Source organism: Excalfactoria chinensis, chromosome 2 (assembly GCF_039878825.1).
Source record: "Excalfactoria chinensis isolate bCotChi1 chromosome 2, bCotChi1.hap2, whole genome shotgun sequence".
NCBI classification, from domain to species: domain Eukaryota; kingdom Metazoa; phylum Chordata; class Aves; order Galliformes; family Phasianidae; genus Excalfactoria; species Excalfactoria chinensis.
Window position 1 is genome coordinate 62,385,370 of NC_092826.1, and position 16,311 is coordinate 62,401,680.

Here is a 16,311-nt window from a genome sequence, read left to right on the forward strand (position 1 = left end):
TGGACAGTGCTCTCAAACATAGGGTTTGTTTGATTTTTGGGTGGTCCTATGTGGAGCCAGGTGTTGGATTTGATCCTTGTGGGTCCCTTCCAACTTAGGGTATTCTGTGTGCTATGTTGGCTTAGCTACCTGCTGAGGGATGCAGCTGTAGTCACAGGGCAGGGGAGCTGCATGTCTTACAGCTCCTTGACACTCTGTAAGCAGCAGTGGCCTGAAGGTATTCCGCACTTAACCACTCTAATTGTTTCAGTGGGTTTCCAACCGGAGACAAACCCTTCTATGTGGATGGGGCCCCTCCTTTCCCCTCTTTTGTGAGCATGTGGGGATTACCAGCACCCAGGTTAGTTATTCTGGAAGACATGAAAGGATTTGGGCCAACAGAGCAGTATATTAAAAGATGCTTAATTCTGTGCCCTCTGTCTTCTCAATGCACGTAGTGAGCTGATGCGCGGTACTCAGGCTGTGTGTGTATTTGTGTGATGACCTCCACCTCCAGGGAGGGAGAAGTGAATCAAGAGTGCAGGAAAACCGCTGTCCCTTAGAATATGGATGGGATCACAGCCAAAATTCAGACGTTCCCTGTTACTCAATGCTCCCATTAAAGGGTAGGAAGCAGTCTTGAAGAATTCCAAAGTTTTATTATGTTAAGAACTTTCTTGTGTGTGATCTACATTGAAACATTAAGTTTCTACATATAGGGTACTTTTCTGCTTTGATGAAAACTCTGCTTTGGATCCGAGGCTTAGAAAGAAAAGGGTCACTGTTGGCATGTGCAACACGTGTGGCATCTTGTAAACAATTTCTTCACTTGAGATAAGAGTAATTTTTGCATGTGAGATTTGTGACACAGGAGAAGGCTTCAGATAGCCCATGAACCTACTACAGCTGGCGGGACATACCGCAGCCAAGTGACAGGCACAGCACTCACAAGCAGCTGGCAGGAGAGAATGCCCAGAGAATGTGTTTGCAAACAGTGAACGCACCCAGTGCCCAAACCAACTTATTATCTAGTCTGCTGTTACTTCAGGTTTTATGTACCAATTATTGATTTTAGGTTACAGCGTCAGAGAAAATGCCGTTCTGTATTTAATACATGTGACCTCAGGGGTCTTAAAAAGTATGCAGCTATACAAGCCACGCTTAGCAGTAGTTTAAACAGTTAGTTATTATTATTATTAGATCTCCCAAGATATTATTGCTATTGCTGTCTGTAGGCTGTGATTTACAATAGTGTAATCAACTGAAAGGACTGCATTCAGTACAGCTTTTCAGATAATAGAAAACCAAGCCAAGCAACACTTGTGGGTATCGAATGGACTTCAGTGCTTTATTACATGAAGATGTATTACCCTGTTAAATCCCACCCACCCAGAAGAGAAAAAGCGGTTTGTAATTGCGACACACACACAAAAATGAGGGAGATAATGCATTTCTTCTATTCTAATAATAGATGTATCATCATCCTGGGGTGACTGAACTGTTCAGAAGTAATGCAGTATACCGCTTGACTGTTCTTGGTTAACAGAGCACAAAGTCAGTCCTCAGTTGTTTTTATGTTTTGTTTTTTTTTTTGTTCCCGGAACCTAAATCATCTGTAAGTCTTCTTCCCTGAAGTGCTTCAGAATGGAAAAGCTAGGTGCTGTTCTGTCTGGGTATGTAAACCACATACATTAGAGGCAATTTGAAGTTTGATAGCAGTAAATTACTGATGGGTTAATTTACTATCTTACATCTTCAGGAAAAAATAAAAAATAAATATATATATATATATATATACACACATATAAGTATGCAGTGAGTTTGAGCTTCTTTCCTAATTTCTAGTTCAATTTTACTTTGATATTTTTCACTACTAAGAAGTCACAGAATCATTGAAGTTGGGAAAGACCACTAAGATCATCCAGTCCAACCACCAACCCACACCCACCATGCCCAATGACCATGTCCTTCAGTGCCACATCCACACACAGTCCTTGAACATCTCCAGGGATGGTGACTCCACCACCTCCCTGGGCAGCCTGTTCCAATATCTCATCACTCTTTCAGAGAAGTAGTTTTTCCAAATATCTAAACAGAACCTCCCCTGAGGTTCTGGCACAACTGAAGGCCATTACCTTTCAACCTATCACCGTTACCTGGGAGAAGAGGGTAAATAGCCCCTCACCACAGCGTCCTTTCAGACAATTCTAAAGAGCAATGAAGTCTCCCTAGAGCCTTCTCTTCTCCAGGCTGAACAATCCCAGTTCCCTCAGCTGCTCCTCATAAGACTTGTGCTCCAGACCCCTCACCAGCTTTGTTGCCCTTCTCAAGACACATTCCACGGCCTCAGTGTCTTTCTTGTAGTGAGGGGTCCAAAACTGAACATGGAACCCAAGGTGTGGCCTAACTGGAATGGACCACGCAGGGAGGTGGTAGAGTCACCAACCCTGGGAGTGTTCAAGGAAAGACTGGATGTTGTGTTGAGGGACATGGTTTAGTGGGAGCTATTGGTAATAGGTGAACAGTTGGACTGGATGATCTTTTAGGTCTTTTCCAACCTTGGTGATTCTATGATTCTAACCAGCACTGAGTCCTCTCCTTTACACTTATTTCAGTCTCCTTGTGCTGTAAGAGCTTTGATACTTACTGGTCTCTGTCAGAAAAGATGAAGGCACATCTCCCAGCACACACCTGCTACTCTTATCTATGGAAGACCATATGTAGCAATTCTGTGGGGATCCAGAATGCTGCCATAGGAGGAAATGGAAATATATGACAGTGAGATGGCAGGCTCCAAAATGAGCAGTACCTTTTTAAATTGCACTTCGGTGGTCTCCAGGATGTGGGGCTAAGGCAGTGGAAAAGGCAGAGGCAGGGAGCTTTCAAGGAGCACAGAAGTGCTGTACAACCTAGCAGGGAAGCAGCAAGGAAGGAGCTAAGGCAATCCTGCTCTTCCATCTGGAAAGGGGTGGGAAGGGTGGAGGCAGCAGCCACGGCTGCTGGGAAAGCTGCTGCTCTCAGCTGTCTGCAGCACACGCCTTCCCTCTGGATACGTTGCCACCAGTATCACTACCCCACAAGCTTCAGGCTGAAGTCATCTGTGTCTGTAGTATGTAGCATACCCAGGTGATATCTGTAGGCATTAACACCTGTATATCAACAGACTGGGCATCGCTGTGACCGCTGACTTTTCCACTTTGCGTATGTGACAGCACTATTTGTCAAAACAGATTTTCCTGAAGTCTGAAATGGTATTAGACACTGCTTGTCTTTTTAAATGCCCTTCTTTAGTCTGCTCTGCAATTTGCATTCAGCTTCTTTTATTTATGTCCTGGAATTACTTTTAAATATAAATGCACTTCCTGATTTTCAGTTCTTCTGAGGCTGACAATAACACATACTTTAAAAATACTCTGAGTAGCTCTGCACTTATCCACGTTTTCTGCTCTGTACAGCAATGCTGCTGTTGCGCAGTTCTCTCACAGAAGGCACTGATACAAGTAGCAGCCTAAAAACTGTTCCCCAAAAGAACTTAGATGGACTGATCAACACATTGGCTGCTAGATCTTTTCTGTTCTCAGCTTCCTGCTTAAAACAAATACATTTTAACTGCTGCACATAGTAAACCGCTGTTGATCAGTGTAAAACTGTGTGGTTTCAGTGTCTTTCGACGAATACTGCACAGCCTACTAAGCGGAGTGCTGCATACCAAGAGGGTCTGCATCAAACGAAGTTAAAAACTAGGAATGAGAAGGGAACCCAGGAGCCATGGCATGGCTAGAAAGCAGTGTGGGGTTGGTAATGTTTTTTGCCAAACCTAAGCCACATTTACTTTTCTAAAGCTGATTCATCAAGACGCTTTAGTTTTGAAAATGGGCTGCATAAAAACCGTTCAGTAGAAATTAGCTGAGAAGAGTAAACGATTCTGCATCCAGTGCAGGAGTGCCAGAAACACTTCTGATAGGGAGGGAGCCTGTGCTTCTCAACAGTCATTCCCAAAGAATGTTGAAAATACTTGTGGGAGAGAACAAGCTGGTGAAATCTCATTTTCTAAGCTAGTGTCTGTTTACTTAAAGCAGAAGTGATCTTAGAGCAGTTCTATGTTTGCTTTCAATATCAATGTTAAGCTTATCTGATAAACTTATCTTCTGTTAAAATAGCCATTATAAAACTCAAATGCAAAGAGAATGCGGCTTGGATGCCTACCGGCATGAAGAGAGATATCCTGTCCTATTATTTTTTGTTCTGTGATACAGTTGCAGCATTATCTGGTACCCAGATCTTTGATGGATCTATTGTAAGCATGTCAAAGACTTTTCAAATTACTTTGTTTTTGTAAATATTAGATCACAAAAAACAAGGACCGAGTCCCACATACGTTCATTGAACAATGTAACCCATTGTTAAGCGATTTTTCCTGTTTTAGAGTTGAGATTAAACTAGCGTTACTTATTCTTACAACGAGAAAATGTCTGTTCCAAAAACTACCATTGCTATAGAAATGTGCCTGGAAGATGCAGTTTAGACATTAAGTCTAAATGTCTGAGCCCCCACTGCGTGCTCCTTGTGCCCTCAAAGATGGGACTTGCATAATGTCACAATGTCCATGATGGAACCTGGATGAAGTGAGGACTGCCCACTTCCCCCTCAAGCTTAGTTTCAGAAAATCATGATTGTTTCTGATGTCAGCAAGTACCTGTCAATCCCAGCAAGATTCTGAGCCCTCCTTCCTTCTCCTTTCTCTGGAGACAACTTTCAGTTGCTCTCGCATACTCTCCTGTTACTTCAGAGTGCAAAGGTCAGTGCCCTCATCTAGGAGGTCCTACCTTGCTGAAGACCATCTGGGTGCCAAAATGCCACTGGTCAGAGCAATTCCTGCTCTTACAGCATCCTTTCCTTAAAAAGTCTGGGAAATAAGTACTTTCTCTGTACTAATTAGTAATAATAATGAACTAACTAGCAGAGGCAGAATAATTGAGTTGTGGAAGGAAGCGCTCAAAAATTACCAAGTGTCACAACTAAGTTTCCTGGTGATGTGGCTTGAGTCCATTATATCGACTCATTAAGGTATTTTAAAATGAGTTTGAGTCCACCTTTATGTACGCTGACCGTTCTTCAATGCAAATATTTGTGTGAAGCTGTTCACAGTGCTCTGTACCATAAGCATTCATCTCAAATGCAGCACTTAACTGGTATGTTAACTTGGATTTTTACAGGTGGGACAAGCTTTTTCATAGCCAAATTTAGAGCACATCTGCAAGGCAGGTCTTGAAAGCTGGGATGTCTTGGAACTTTTTCCCTTATTTAACTGGCTGTTTATTCTTCTGAGCCAGATCAGTCCTTAAATATATAGAGTGGGAATGAAATCCTGTCTCTAAAGAAATTAATATAACTTGGACATTATGGTGCTGATCCATGTCCTTAAGGTCTTAAGTTATCTTGGCCACCAAACCAAATTGCTTACGAATTGGAAAAGTAACAAATGTAAGTATTTGTCAGAATTAAATCCACATGTTCATTCAAATCCATGTGTCATCAACAACTTCCAGATGTAAATATCAATGGAGTCCTGCAGGCAGTCTGTCATAATTCTCAAACCCGGCACCATTTGGGGGTGACACACAACAGTATTTGGTCTTTTCAGGAAACAATGCTGGTTGCTTTCCTTAAAGCCAGGTATCCTGTAACCACATCTGAAGGGAGCATCCGAATATAGGCAAATTCTTCGATAGTACTAAATCTCAGCTTGCTCTGGGGATCTGTGTAATTTGCCTGCAAAAGAAACAGTGGAGAAGATACTATTCAGATAAAATCTCAAATCAAAATACTCTAATGAAACACATAATTATGAGACCGGAAATTACTGACTTTCTTCTTTTAGTAATAGCACTGCTATCTTAGCATGTGACCAAAAGTTTGTATGTTTTCTTCTTCCTCGTGTCAGAATTCATGAGGAGTTAACTAACCCCTAGAAAATCACATTAGAAATGCATTAAACATCACAGAGGGTTAGAACAGCCTCATCCAAAACAACTGCAAGAGAAATTCCCCAACTCTCTAAACTCACCCTAGCAACTCTGTGCCTTGTGCAGTTTCTCCCAAGGCAGCTCTCCAAACAATCAGGCTGCTGCCAACAAATTACCCAACAAAGAGGCTGAATTATGGGTGCACGGATAGCTTTGGACTGATTTTTCTCTTCCTCTGTACAACTTAGCTTTTAATTTACTTTAAAGTGGTTGCTAAAGCAAGGGAGTCTCAGCTTATGGTACTGTGACTGAACTGATAAGAAATTTGAACTCCACACTTCGCTTTGCTGCAGATGTCTGCTTTCAGGATAGAGCCTGGCCAGCTAGCCCTGGGCTAGGCTCACATCCTCTGCTGCATTTGGGTTTTGAGTGCCTGGGAGCAGTGCCAATCTCATTCCATCCTCTCCCCTTCCCTGTCACTACAGAAACCCTGAGCTCCTATGAGTTCATGGCAGCACATGAAAACGGGCTGGAAGATGGTAGGTTTCAGCGTAGCCTCCTCTCCACCTTCAGCCTCCAAGATGTTACCATTATATTTCAAAGTGCCTGCCAAGGCCCTGCAAGTGTCCTGTGCACCTTTCCTCAATGGGAGTTGACTGTAAGGTGCCGGCAGCTGAAATCTCTTGAGACGCTGCTACTGGAGCAGAGAAGGCCAGGAAGGTACAAAGTGTTACAGTGCTAAAGCACGGAGCCTTCCACCAATTTTACGTTGGAAAGGATATGTTGAGCGTGGAACAATCCACGTAATCGTCTGGCCTGATAAGGCTTAGCAGAAAATGAGGTGTTATTTGTAGCATGTCTCTTTACAAAGAAATGCTATAAGGTTAATTAAACGTAGGCAGCTAGCAGGCAAGCCATCAATTCATTTCCAGACAAATGGCAAAGTTAGGACATTAGGACTAAATTTATCCCTGGTGGTAACTTTATGGCTATTCCAGGTGTTAATTTACTTTTTTTTTTTTTTTTTTTCACATTGTAAATTTGGCCTTAGGAATCTAAAGAAAAGCTAAGCAAGCAAACTGCTTCTCCAGAGTGCAAGGCTCTGTAATAAACTGGTCGAAATACATCTGCAATTTGTGCTGCACATCAACCAATGTTAAAATTATGGCACTTCTTCACCATTCTTATACTTCATATTGTGTTGTACTGCTTGCACATGTTAACATGCGGTATGTGTGGTATGACAACTACCATACAGCGAGTGTCACTAACTTCAGCTAAAGCTTTAGCAAATGCTACAAGACAGTAGGGAAGTGAAGTAAGAGGATTTTGCCAAGGAAGAACTCTGCTGTACTTCAGAGCTAAGTCAAAGACTGCAAATACATGCTCTTCAGATGCAATAAATAATCTTGACCTGTTTCTATAGTAGAAAGGAAGAGAGATTCAAATTTTGAAGTTTTGATGCTTTGCATTAAATTACTTTGTTTTGCACGTTAATATTGCTAAAAACTTATCTTGCAACTTTGGAAATAGTTCTATTTTGCAGTGTCAATATATTAGATAATAACTTTTGAGTTCTAGGCTGCTTTACAAAGATAAATTGGCTGCTCTGCTTAGACCAATGGTGAATTTAATTCCATTTGTGTTACGCACAGAAAGAGAAGAGAATCAATAGAATTTAATTGTGGCAGTTAATATAACTGCAGATATACTGATGAGAGTGTTTTAATGCACTTCTCTTTCTTTTTTTTCTTTTTGTACCTGCTAGACCATTTAATTCTTCCCTAAATGAGCAATGCTAAGGAATTTATTTTATTTATTTTTTTCTCTGCGGGGAATCCAGCATTCCCATACAAAATACCTCCTTACACAAAGGCTTTCAGATTTGAAATAGTAAATATCAGGACATTTTTCTTACACTAGATTTCTAAGATATTCTATTACTCCACATCTCTTCCTAGCAGGAATCTTTAAAACAAATGTAGAGTTTCTTAGGCAGCATTTCTGGCTCAGCAATTCAGAAGACACGCTGTCTCAGTTTCTTTCTCAGTACAGGAGACTGAGTGGAATATTAGAGAATGGAGACTATTTACACTAAACTAGAATAGTTAATATAGAACAGTGTGTAGGCCACTGATGGAAAAGAAGAGATAGTAAAGAAAAGCTGGGGAGTAGAAGTCTGCTTCCAGTGGCCAGCCTGCTTCTTAGCTGGCAGGGACAGACTTCACTTACACCTGCACCATCATGTTGCTGTAGCTGCAATGACTGACTATGCAACACATCAAAGGCTGGCGCTGGGAAGAGCTGGTTGGTTCCTTGGACATGGGGCAGACAAGGACTTAATCTTTTATGCCTTCTGCCCCACTGAAGCCCAGCAGAGGTGTTGTATCAGCTTTAACAGCACCTGTCATGAATGCCACTTGCAAAGCGACTCTAAGGGGAGAGTAGAGAAAAGAGAGGAAGATCTTGCTTTCCGATTTCCTCTTGAATACTGGGTTACCAGCCTCGATCCAAGCAACTCATTTCACTTCCAAATCATGCTTTGAGGCACAGCTGAGAACATGCCACCTCCTAGGAGGCTTTTCTAAATGTGTTACTTGAAAAAGTCAAAGATGATAGATGTTGTCAAATCAAAAACCCAAATGTTAGGATGTACAGGATTACCGTTGGCTCTACAGCTGTTCTTTGGTCCCCTGCTCTGTGTATCCACTCTCAGGCAGTTCTTAATTAAATGCTCACCCACTGTTTTCCCAACAGGGACTTTCATCCAATTCGGTGCAGGGAACGCAAGGTGCCCTCTTAGTGAGAATATGTTTAATCCTTCGTTTTATCTGCACTGATGCCATACAGTGAATATTCCTGGCTAACGCACATTGCTCAGCTCTCACTCTGAAGACAGAACTGTTAACTTTCTGAGGAGCTTTTTAGTGTTAACCTACGTCAACATACCATTTACAGGCATCCCTATGAGGTAACATCATCTCTGTGAGGTGAGATAGCACCCAATGGATTCAACTGAGGGAAGGGACCCGAAGAATCTGTCTAAGGCTATTTGAAGTTACAGAGTTCTCGTTGTTGTAGCTATTTGGTATAACCATTACTTAATACTTTCTATAGTCCTAAATGCAACCTTCCTATTCTTTTCTGTTGTAATAAATGCATAGGCTTCTGCATAATCAGTTACTGAAGAGATCTGAATCTGAGCATTGGCCAAGTAACATTTTTTTTTCTAACCTGGGAAGAGCAATTTAATTTTGCATAATCTTGTTCTTGGAGGTCGCTTAACCATCTTTCTGATAATCTCCCAAAAAGATACAATGAAAGAATCCAGACTCAGGGAAACGCTGAGCATGGAAAGTTTCAGGGCGTTGTGCTTAAAGCCTGGCAAAATTAAAGTCATGCAGACTATGGGCCGCCGGCTTTCACTGTAACAAAGCAGAGTTGAGAGTGATGGGGACCGGTGCAGACTCCACAGCTGGGAAGTGGTGTGATAGGAGCCAGCTGGCAGGATGAGGTGTTTAAGCTGCCCTGGCATCTGTTGAGATCCTGAGGACTTGGAGATGCAGGGATAGTATTTGGGGTTTGGCCCTAAATCACAGGACAATTATTAAGCACAAGACAGAACAGCGGTCTTAGCATGTACATTTCTTGCAAAGGCATGTACCAGTTTATTTAATTGTGGAAAATGAAATGCCAGTTTTGAAGAGGAAAAAATGAAGTACTTACTGGAAGTCCTGAAATGTCTGAATATTTCTTTGCAGGCTTAAAGGATGGAGGAGCATCAATATTAAAATCTAGAGGGAAACAAAAGGATAAATTCAGTGTACTACATAAATTTTACAAAGAAAATCCAGAATATAAAGAGGAAACGACTATTTAAAACACTGGGTTTGATTTCAGGTCTCTGTTAAAGTAGCACTGAGGCAAAGGACTGTGAAGCAGAATCACCTCTGAAAACATTCAGTCTGATAGTGCTGTAAGGAACAGCCTGATTCTGCTCACTTCAGTAATCCGAGAGATCAGTGCACAGAACTCCATTCTGTTCCATTTTTCCTTTTTTTCTGCAGAAGGGAAAATGCAGTACGGCTATTTAAAACGTGCTCATCTCCTCCAAGTCTGAACGAATTCCCTTGCAGTCAGTTAGTTGCAGAGAATAGCAGATAGCCATTACTGCACACATGCTGTATGTTAAGACCATGAAACATTACTCAAGATTGTAGCTCTGAAATGCTATAATCCAGAGAAGCAACATAATCTTTTAAATCAGTTAAATCTTTAAGCATGTACCACTTTAAGCCCAGTCAATGACCTAGAAAATTGTCTGAATGTTTAAATTAACTGATGGAAATTGCTGTTCTCTGATGCCCTTTAGATACCAAGTCTCATTCATTTATGAGATATGACTGTTTAAGATATGACTGGCATGGCTAAGTAGTTAGATCGCTGATTTTCAATGTTTACAAAACTATCTTGTACCTGGCTCATTTCTCTACTCCTTCCTGAACTCCTTTGCATCTCATTCGGCTGCTATGATAAATTGAAACTCTCCATCCATATCAAATCATAGTCCCATAATTCAGACGACATTAATGCTACAGACAGTTGTTCTTAAACATGCAAGTGAATTTCTTTTGCCACCCTCTTAAAAAAGCCTTTAAATTTACTGTTGCAAATAACAACTAATAGAAATCAGCAGTCTGTGGGCTACAATAGGCAGGAACACACAGTAGCTACACTCTTCTATAACAGTTGCATCTAAAACACTTAAAAAAATGGCAAGTCATTTTTGGTTAAAGCATGCCCGATTCTAGTTGCTTAAATGAAATCTGAGGAACAAACTCTACCTATAGCTAAGTTCAATAGTATCCTATACCTTACAACTCGTCTTGAAGTACATTGTGATTAAAAGCAGCACTGTAATTCTGCTCCTGTGGTTTTACACAAGCTGGCTGTAATCTGGAGTGCTAATAGTGTTGACTGAACTGTGCTGAACTAAGTAGGGGATGTAGGACTTAAGTCTCCCAAGAATCTGGATAGAAGGAGCTGGATAGAAAACTTGGGCTGAGGACTTGGCTACCACAGGTATGTGGCTAGCAGAATCTCACTTGAAAATAGCTCTGACAGAGCTAATGAAGCAGCAGCTACTTGTGTGCAGATGCACCTTCGTGAGACATACAAGCAGCTTCTCAGCAGTGAAGAACTGACAAAAATTAAATGGGAAGAAGTTTCTAACCTGGCTCTGATAAATGCACTTCTCTCCTAGAACTCCCTCCCCAAATGTAGCCAAACTTCTTCACAACGCTCCAAATCATTTGTGTCCCCTTACTTTTTCCTTGGTGCTGGTGTGATCGGGCTAGTCTGAAATGGACCCCATTCAAGCAGGACAGTGCATTCACTGATGAAATAGTTCAGGTTCATTTTTTAAAAAGTTATTTGTGTGGATTTTATTATTTATAAATACATGCAAAGCATCTAAGCAGCTTACAGCTAGGATCATTTAGTTGCCATGGCAATGCCCTTTCAGAAGCAAGAATTTGTTTTAGGTTCTTCCAAGTTCTGTTCTTCTTGCCAGCTGCTGCTCCACCAATGCTGGAGTGCTAGAATTAAAAATAAGATGTTCAGAGAAAAGAAATAAAGAATACCATTTCAGAGCACGATACTTCTACTTCATAGTCTTTTAGATACGTCTCATCCTGCCACAAACCGTTTGCTATTCTCACTTATTTCATCAGCAGACTACCATAATGTACCCTTTAATCTTAGTTGCAAGAAAAACAAAAACTTTCTGGACCGTGTCAAAGCTACTATATGTTTAGGATTAACTGAGGGAAATGAAAGTCTGCTTTTTACATGGAAAGAGAAAATCAATGTGGTTAGGTTTAGCCTGAGATTACAGGATTCTGTATGCAATGCCCACCATACTAGAACTCATACTATGAAGTTGTGTCTGAAATTGTGATTACACGGCTAAATTGTCTCTCCCTTTTTCATGGCACAGTACAGGTGCAGCTCTCGCTTGTTTCAGTAATCCGCGACTATAGAAAACATAACTGAGCTTGCAAAATGTAATGAATGCTATGGGAAGCTTTCTGGAAATTTTGTTTTTCTTTCAAATGATGGAGGGATAGAAAAGGAGTAATAAATGGAATACTGGCTGCCGAGACAATTTTGCATTTTGAAAGCTCTGCTTGCGGAAAGCTTGCTGCTGGTGCTATAGTGCTGGTTTCACTTATTAAATGGAATACGAAGTAATTTATTTATGCCCCTCCAGAGACAGAAGATGCACAATATTACTGTACTTCTTCTAAATGATCAAAGGACATAGATTTACAGCTCTACTTCAGAACAGAAACTGTTCTCAGAACTGGGGAGTTGTAGTTATCGCTGATAATAATTACTACCTGCCACCTCAGTCTCATCAAAACTCAGCAAAGTTCTCTCTGCTAAAGTGCTCCTGCTGTGATTAGTTTATAAATTAGGCTGCTGAATTGCTGAGAACCATAGCAGAAAGGATTCAGTGAGAAAGCAGTTTTCCATAGACCTAAGATATATTCAGAAAAAATGTTCATGAGCTGTTGATGTATCTGTGTTGGCAATGCACATCCACTACAGAAAGTATGTGCAAAGCGTTGCTCTGAGAGTAACACCTTAGTAGCAGCCACTGAAAACAGAGACTGCTGCAATATGAGATGGAAACAGATATACCAGCAAGTTCCTAATTCAAGTTCATTACAAGAATTTTCCTCCCAATCACTGCACAGCCATTATTTTTCAGCAATCTGGTATATCCAAAGCTGGCCCTTGGGGGCTGCTCTGAAGCCCAGTGAAGCTCAGAGGAAGCATCCACCCAATGTTAGCAGGCCACAATCACACACAAAGTTTTGCTACTGGTCTGAGTCTCTCTCTCATCCACAATGAAAAAAGGGAGGCATTGTTCTCTGAACAGTTAGCCAGAAGTTCAGTGTTTGCAGAGTAATCTCTATCATGTTTCTGTGTAACACCTGTTTAGGGGTATGGCTGAGGCCAATAAAAAGCAAGCACGTTAAGAGATGCATGACATTTGTCTCATTTTGTTTCGTTTAAGGTAAACTGGGCTGGAAGAAAGTCACCCAAATTGTCCTTACTAGTTCACACAGACAAAAAGCTAGTTAAACCTCAATACATTTCTTCTCAAATTATTGACTACATTCAGGATAATGACGTTTTTATTATAACTGCCTATCATTGCTGAAGCAGCTGTTAAAGGCCTCATACATTCATTACAGATTCAAGTACGCAAACTTCTGTATTGCCTCTTTGGAAACAGGGATGACCCTCTAAGAAATGAAGGCTCAGCATGCCTTAAGGCAATTTAAATCCTACAGAGAAGCTACATGGAGTGCTCCTGGGCACAAATGGAGCTTTTCCACTAAACCCAGTTTCCCAGAGACGCTAGTGCTCACTGGAGAATTAGCACGAGCCAAGTATGCAGTTGTTTCTTTGACTGCTCTTCTTGTGACAGAAGTCTGTAAAGCAGGCACATAGCAACTTGCAAGTCAGAGATGAATTTTACACCCCCTGCCAAACCCTCGCTTAGTGAGCAGTGTGAAGCCTGATTACTCAGGTTTTATGCTGAGGGATATTGCCTCTTATTCATACAAAATTAAATCTGGGATAAAATCCTACTTTCGAAGCACTGGCTTAAGACCAGCAGTCTGAGAAGTTTGCTTGCCTAGAAAGCATTAGTACAGTGTGCCAATGAGTTGGCCCTGGCAGAGCAAGATATTAAAAACAAACCCAGCAGTGATAGCATGACTAGCTCTAGCCTTCTTTCAACTTCTCCCCCAATTTAAATCTCACATTGTTTTAGCAGACTGTATTTCATCAGCTGTCAGGGTTCATGCAACTTCTGAATGCCGGAAGGCGAGGCTTCTGGGGAGCACACAGCGTTTGCTTCTAAATCTAGCAATTACTGCAAGCGCAGACACCACGGGTCTGTCACAGTTTCAGGGACTAGGAGAGGAGCAAAATGCCAGCCGCTAATGACTATGTGGCTGACTTTTAGTTCAATTATTTTGCAGCTTCCCCTAGTTAGGAAATAGGAGTTGGGATTTCTGCATGTACAGTGGTATGAACAGTGCCTTCTAGTTCTGCTAGTTTGTGAGATACTGCACCATAAGACTTCTGCACCTACCCTGATCTAGCAAGTTTTGTTCCAGAGTTCTCCCTCTGAAAGAGTGCCCCTTTCATGTCCTAATATGATGTGCACTTCAGACTATAATGTGGCACAGACTTCAGGTGAGTTACTAAAGAACTGCCCATCTTTTATTTGGCTGTTAAGCTGACTTTCTTAATATTTACATTAGCAAAGTGGTTAAACAGAAAAACAGGCAGGGTTTTATTTGAAGAGTTTAGAATCTCAAACTGTTCATATACTTACAATGAAGTTTGGATCTTTAAATGGTAACGGCTTGACGGCTGTTTCCACTGATCCTGTGCTGGAGTCCGTGTTGAGAAATTTATTTTCATTCATGACCTCTCCACCTGCACTCTGAAAAAAGAACTCAGGCTTACTGCTTGTTACTGCAAGCAAGTTCAACCAAAGACTGCACTTCTACTTTATTACCCTGTTCTGTTCAGCCTTTCTTTTGAATCTTTTAAAGATGCTGCATGGCAGTGACAGCAGTACGACACAACATTTGTCAAGTAGCTTACAATGACATATAAAGGGGAGAAAAGGAATAGAGTGGCCAAAGGCTACTGACTAAAACCAGCATTGGTTTGATTTCAGTATTAATGAAAGCCATCTCTATGAAGTGCAAGACAGAATGTGAAACCAGAAGTAGCCCAAGCTACTTGGTTGTTTCAGAGTGTTTGGTATTAAAGCACTGATAGTAACAAAGACTATAAAATGTATAACAAGCTGCTTCTTTTCAGTGTTCTAAAGAATAACTGAAGAATCGGTTTATTCTGCATCCTTGACTTCGGTCATGCTTGCACAAGGATTGAAGGGAAAAAAAGACATTTTATTATGTGTATTATTTTTATAAGCAAACCTCCCAAAAGCTACACGGATACTGGCAGGTGTTCTCTAGGCTATTCTTTGTGGTTTATTTATTCAGCAGGAAGAGCAGTGGGGGAATGTGTGTGATTGGAAAGCAAAGAAAGTTGTGTGACTGTCCAACCGACCTGTGATATCTGTACATGGCTGATTCTGTGTTGTTCTTCTATGTGCGCCCTACAACTCTATGCTAGTCAGAACCTGCTCACTCTACATACTTAAATGTGTTAGTGAAATCCCTATCTGTATTGAAGCCAATGAGAATTTTGCCATGGAGTCAGTAGTTCAACCAATAGGATTTAAAACTTTGATTATTTTGTCTTGACAAACAAAAAGCTTCACTAAAAGCTAAATCAGGATTTACTGAATGAATGTTTAAAATGTTTCTTTTACCTTTATAACAGAAAAATTTCTTCCATGAGAATCTACACTGCAAAACTTTCTGTGTTATTAGACAGTCTTAAGTAGGAGGAAAAAAAGAAGGATCATTATTATTAGTGACTATGGGAGTATCCCTAGAATTTGGGACTATGTAGCAAGGTCCTTGAACCAGCATAGAATCATAGAATGGCTTGGCTTGGAAGGGACCTCAAGGATCATCCAGTTCCAACCCCCCCACCGCAGGCAAGTGGCCAGCTACTAGATCAAGTAGTAGATCAGATTGCCTAGGGCCCCATCCAACCTGGCATTAAAAACCTCCAGGGACAGGACACTATTATTCTCTCAGTAAAAAACTTCCCCTTGACATCTAGTCTAAATCTCCCCTCCTTTAGTTTAAAACCATCCCCCCTTGTCCTATCACTAGCCTTGTAAAAAGTTGATTTCCCTCATGTTTATAGACTCCTTTATAAACTAAGCATGTCCTTCTCCATGTGATTACAAAGGAAGTGTTTGTATTCATAACTACATGCATAAGTAATTACAGGATTAGGAACTATGCGAGCTGAACTCTAGTTTGGGGAAATACATTAGTTACTCAACATACTTTAATGCAGCAAAGAGAGGTCTTACATATTCAAAGAAAAGAAGCTGTCAGGTAAAATAGTCATGTTTCTGACATCTTATTAAAATAAAATGTATGAATAGGGATGATCTGTTTTCAAAACCGCAGTTGGTACTCTTTAAGCCCATACCACAGGGGATACTGTCATAGTAACAGCAGTGGAGGAACACTGAAGCCTGTAGCTAAAACCTGATTCTTCCCTTGCAAAGAACAGTATCAAAAGGCAATGACTGTCACAGAAACAAAAGAAACGCAAACGGATGTTTAGAAACGTGTGTTACGTGAGTGAGCAGAGAAAATACTCTCTTAAGTAATCCTGAACG

General features: G+C 41.0%; 1 protein-coding gene across 1 annotated transcript in view; it reads right to left on the minus strand.

Annotated features, from left to right (window-relative positions):
• Nucleotides 1-1,190: 1,190 nt before the first annotated feature.
• The window catches only part of INO80C (INO80 complex subunit C), a 33,680-nt gene continuing 18,559 nt past the window's right edge, over nt 1,191-16,311 (minus strand). The window contains exons 2-5 of the mRNA XM_072327738.1: nt 14,365-14,475; nt 11,431-11,542; nt 9,672-9,739; nt 1,191-5,751 (exon numbers count right to left, since the gene is read on the minus strand). Of these exons, the coding sequence (XP_072183839.1) occupies nt 5,620-5,751; nt 9,672-9,739; nt 11,431-11,542; nt 14,365-14,475 (423 nt within the window). The 3' untranslated portion in view covers nt 1,191-5,619. The remainder of the gene's footprint in view (nt 5,752-9,671; nt 9,740-11,430; nt 11,543-14,364; nt 14,476-16,311) is intronic.